The sequence below is a fragment of the Otolemur garnettii genome, unplaced genomic scaffold (genome assembly GCF_000181295.1).
Source record: "Otolemur garnettii isolate 467f Iridium unplaced genomic scaffold, OtoGar3 scaffold00024, whole genome shotgun sequence".
Taxonomy (NCBI): domain Eukaryota; kingdom Metazoa; phylum Chordata; class Mammalia; order Primates; family Galagidae; genus Otolemur; species Otolemur garnettii.
In genome coordinates this window covers 12,824,254-12,829,420 of record NW_003852419.1, presented here as the reverse complement: position 1 = coordinate 12,829,420, position 5,167 = coordinate 12,824,254, and the positions used below count along the sequence as shown (strand labels likewise).

The following is a 5,167-nucleotide window of genomic DNA, read 5'->3' as shown; positions in this document are numbered from 1 at the left end:
ATCAGAAAGATGAAAAGGATGCTGATACCTACATGTTTTGCAACTACTTTCTTTTAATTCCTCAGTCTTGGAAAAAGTGGACTGGGGATCATGCTTATTCCCGCACGCATATCAAACGAATGAGTGTTGAGCTTCCTGACTCCCAGAAAGCCTGAATCATCTGAAATGTTGACTCACGAGCCCAAGGTGATTGAAATGTAATGTGAACCAAATTAGCTTACTGAAGCATCTTTCTGTTACTACTTTCCTCTCCCCTCTGTGTCCCTTAGGGTGACTCATTCTCCTACCATGTTAGAAAGAGTCCATCAGAAGCAGAGCCCTACACCCTCTTAGGAAGAACAGATTTGCAAAAAAACGGTCAGCCCCTGACCTCAGATAATTTAGCACACCTCTGTTTTGCCTGTTCATTCCAGGGACTGCAGTTTAGATTGGGAATGAGCCTGACACTGTCAAAAACCCCCCATTTTTCTTTTCTTTTAGGTTAGTGGCAGTAGTGATGTGGTTTGGGAATTTAAGAGAAAAAAATATAACCTTTTATTTCAAAAATCTTTTAAAAATCTTTAGGGCCTACTTCACAGTCCCGTTAGTACCTTTCTCCAGTCTGTTTTTTTCCTTTCTCGGGAGGAAAGTTTCCATCCCCAGTCCCCCAGGATAACGCCCTTCCGGTGGCGCGCCGAGAACCTCGCCAACCTCTCCAGGCCAGGGGCACCCTTCCTTTCTCAGTTGGGTTAGCAACTAACTGATCTCCAGCTGCTGGCAAGGCGAAGACCCCACCCCAACTCCTGTCCACCCAGAACCAAGGGTGGAGAGCATAGACCAAGCCTCGCCCGCGGAGTCCAATCCCAGCCGGTAAGAGAGAGGATGAGCAGCCAGCCCCGCCCACCTTAATCTCCCTCCCTTTCCGTTGGGCGGGCTGCTTGCCCATCTTCTTTATCCTGTAGCCGATTGGCTCTCTCCCTCCCGCGCCAGTCCCTGCCCTCCCTGGAGGAGGGTGAGTCACGCCAAATTGGGCGGAGAGTCCGCTGGCCTCGCTCCTTTGCTCGTCTGGGCGGCGGCAGCAAGCCGGGACGCGGCGGGTGGCGCATCACGGGTGCTGAAGCAGTAGGAACAGTCTCATTGTTCCGGGAACCTTCGCGACAGCAGGTCCCCTACTCGTTCGGCCCAGCCCCTCTGCGTCCTCCCCAACCCCCACAACCGCCTGCGGCTCTGAGAAGCGGCTCCCGCGGCCGCAGCAGCTGCAGTAGCATCTCCGACCCGCCAGCCATGGAAGACCTGGACCAGTCGCCTCTGGTCTCGAGCTCGGACAGCCCGCCCCGGCCTCAGCCAGCCTTCAAGTACCAGTTCGTGAGGGAGCCCGAGGACGAAGAGGAAGAGGAGGAGGAGGAGGAAGAAGAGGAAGAAGACGAGGATCTGGAGGAACTGGAGGTGCTGGAGAGGAAGCCAGCCGCCGGGCTGTCTGCGGCCCCGGTGGCCCCTGCCCCCGCCGCCAGCGCGCCCCTGCTGGACTTCGGAAATGACTTCGTGCCCCCGGCGCCCCGGGGGCCCCTGCCGGCCGCGCCCCCCGCCGCCCCGGAGCGACAGGCGTCCTGGGACCCGAGCCCCGTGTCGTCGACTGCGCCGGCGCCATCCCTGCCGTCCGCTGCCGCAGCCTCGCCTTCCAAGCTGCTCGAGGACGACGAGCCTCCGGCCCGGCCGCCCCCTCCGCCCCCAGCCGGCGTGAGCCCCCAGGCCGAGCCCGCGTGGACCCCGCCCGCACCAGCCCCGGCCGCGCCCCCCTCCACTCCGGCCGCGCCCAAGCGCAGGGGCTCTTCGGGCTCTGTGGGTGAGTCAGCCTCCCGCCGCGCCGCCCCTCGCGCCCCTCCTGCCCCTCCCTCTTTTGTGTGCAGCCGCTGATGCCTCCGGCATGGCCTGCTCTCTGCCCGGGAGCTTTGTCTGGGGACGTCGGGGATATGGCGCCCCGACTGGTGGGAGGCGCTGGCAGAAGGGTGGGGCAGCCGCGGAAGCCTGGGCTTGTTCTTCATTGTCTGTCTTGGTTTTGGGCAGCACGTGCGCCGTTCTGGGCTCTCTAGTGCTTCCCGCTGGTCCCTGTTTCATTGCGTCTCAGAAGTTAGGCACCCACCCCTCGTAGGGACGGGAACTGGGGTTGCGGATTTATTGGGCTGGTTAGGCTTTGGGGTGAGGATGGAAAGGCCTTGGCACTTGAATCCTTTTAGGAGGGGCTTTTGTCTACCCGTCTGGGTTACTCCTTGCGAAAAGTGCAGGTCTGTTTGCCTGCATTCAGCTCCGGGTCCCCTCCTCACCCCTACCCTGGCGTGAGTGGCCTCCCTGCGCTTCACCCTCCTCTGTCCTTTTGCGCTGTGGGGAGCTGGGCGAGTGGGAAATGTCCACACTGACCCATCCGCAGTGAAGGGAGAGCGCCTCCAGCGGTGCAGTGCGGTGCTCGGAGACTTGGCTGGGAGAGAGTTCTGGCCAAGTCCTGCCACCGCCCACCTTGCCAGGGTGTGATGTGGCGACTCCCCACCAGCTAAACAGAGCCAGGGAAATAGGATCTCGGGGTTGTGTTCCGAGGGGGCGCAGTTCCACCAGGGTGGAGGAGTTGCTAGCTGTTAGTGTAGACTGGCACGGCCTTTTATTGCATGCCTCATGCTTGAGTCTTAGGAGAAAAAAAGAAAAGGTAAAATGGTTGACATCCTTAAAGAAAGGAAAACCTGTGGATTTCTTGCCGCTTCTTGGCTAATTGAACTTGTGACAGATTTATCATGAGACGTGATGAATTGTAAGTTACCTGTTTTAGGTTGACAGAGAGTCGTGTTCCGCATGAGGAACTGTGGTGGTCCTATAATATTATAATGGAGCTGAGAAATTCCTACCTCCTGGAGACGTCTTGATCCTGATTCTGTAGTCTAGGCGAAAGTGTCTCAACTAGCAGTAGCATGTTTATGTATGTCTTTGTCTTAGTTTTTAACAGAAAAGCTTAAAAAGTAAAAAAGATTAAAAATACAAAAAAGCCAAGGATATAAAGAAAAAAAATGTACCTACACAACGTGTTTGTGTTTTAAGTTAAATACTTTGACAAAAGTCTAAAAGCTAAAGAAAATTTAAAAAGTTTATAAAGTAAAAAAAAATTATAGCAAGATAAGGTAAATTTATTATTGAAGAAACATTTTTAAAAATAAGTTTAGTATAGGTTTAGTGTATAGTACTTATAAGGTCTACCGTAAAGTGTAGTAACAGCTTAGGCCTTCCCATTCACTCACCATCTCACCTAGAGCAACTTCCAGTTCTGCAGTCTATATTCATGGTAAGGGCACTATATAAGTTTACCGTTTTTTTGCCTTCTTATGTCAAATACTTAGTACTAAGATACTTAACCATTGTGTTACAATTGCCTGCAATATTTAGTACAGTTATATACTATATAGGCTTGTAGCCTGGGAACAATTGGCTGTGCCATATAGCTTAGGTGTATATAGTAGGTTGTACTATCTAATGTTCTCTCAAGAACAAAATAGCTTAATGACATAGTTCTCAGAATATATCCCCCTGTGGTTAAGTGAGGTGTGACTGTATGTATGGTCCATAAAATAATTTTCAAATCCTTTCATTCATATAAGTCCTTGATTGCTTGTTGTTATTATTAAACTTAATTATTTTTAGGAGAATTGTTTTATTGCCCTTTTCATCTTAGGAAATTATTTTGGAAGAAAAAAATCAAGTTTGTTAGAGATGGGGAATGCATATTATATGCAGTACTTTGGGGACAGAAAGTGTCCAACTAGCAATAGCATGTTTATGTATCAAAGGTCAAGAATCAAGTGATGTAACTGCTGAGAAATTTTAATATCCTCCTAGAATTTTAGAGGTAGCTTATTTCCTAGAAAAAGAAAGTCAGCATGAGATGACACAGTTTTTTTTTCTCAATTCAATTGGGAAAATAAGCCAACTGTGATGCTTCTGAATAACATTGGTATTGACTGTGCTCCCAGGAACTACCAAACTCTAATCACTGCACTAAAGATCTAGAAGATGAGGAATAATTCATTCAGTCTTTACTTTTTCTGTATGAAAAGACATATTTGAGGGAAACTAAGGTGAGATAGAAAAATAGAGTGTAATATGAAAAATTTAAACAAGAAATTTAATGGCAGACAAAAGCACACTAACATATTACTGCATAGGAACAAAGAGAATAGTTCTGTTCTCTGAACAGTGGGGCTTCATAGGGCAACAGCATCTCCTGGAATTTTGACTGTTGGAATACTAAGTTTAGAAGGCAGAGGAGAAAGAATATTGCCTACCCATGGACTCTGTTTTTACATAGTCCCCTAATGTGTATCTATGATACCTATTTGGAAACTTGAGTTCTTTTAATCAATGAAGAACATTGTGATTATGGTTATGGATAGGTAAGCCATTTCGGTGTATCTAGGTTTCTTAATGCACTGAAAAATTTTTTCATTAATTCAACCTATTATTGATTACCTGTCAAGGCACTGTTACAGAATTTAAGGGTCTAGCAATAAGCAAGATACACATGTTCTTCCCATGTGAGGAGTACAGATAATAAGCACAAATAAAAAACTTACAATTGTGGTGTTAATGAGAAAAATAAACAGGATGGTGGCTTAGAGAATGATTGGGACATGTGGGGAATTTTTTAGATTGGGTGACACTAAGGAAGGCCTTTCTGAGAAAGGTGAGATTTGAGCTGCAGAGGTCAAAAATTTCCAAGAAACTCCTATAGTAAAAACTGGAGGTAAGATTGAGTTCTTTATGCATGTTTAAGAGTCTAGTAAGACTAATGAGGAAAAACTAGTGGGAGCGTGGACTTAGATCATTTGGAGTCTCTAATGGGCCAGTGAAAATTTGGCTTTTTATTATAGAAATATGCACCTTAAATAATTATATTGTGATTTTGGAGCTAGAATACGTTTTGAAGATTCATTGACACTGAGAGGACATGTCAATAAAGAAAAGCTGAGAAATGTGCAGAGCCTGAGGGAGATGGAGACCAGCCTGTCTGGAAGAGGTGTAGATCACTAACACTTGAGTGTCTAACATTGCCATTTACATTATTTTTGAGTAAACTCTGATTTTCATCAGTTGGTAAGCTGTGATTTTACCATTTGCTGCTGTGCCTGAGCATCTCCATTGCAATATATTAATG

General features: G+C 47.6%; 1 protein-coding gene across 2 annotated transcripts in view; it reads left to right on the top strand.

The window, feature by feature from the left end:
* The first annotated feature begins 973 nt into the window (after positions 1-973).
* RTN4 (reticulon 4) overlaps positions 974-5,167 on the top strand; it is an 82,354-nt gene continuing 78,160 nt past the window's right edge. The window contains exon 1 of one of the 2 annotated variants that reach the window (XM_012804020.2): positions 974-1,822. In XM_012804020.2, the coding sequence (XP_012659474.1) occupies positions 1,264-1,822 (559 nt within the window). In that variant the 5' untranslated portion in view covers positions 974-1,263. The remainder of the gene's footprint in view (positions 1,823-5,167) is intronic. The other variant, XM_012804021.2, reaches the window with a different exon arrangement.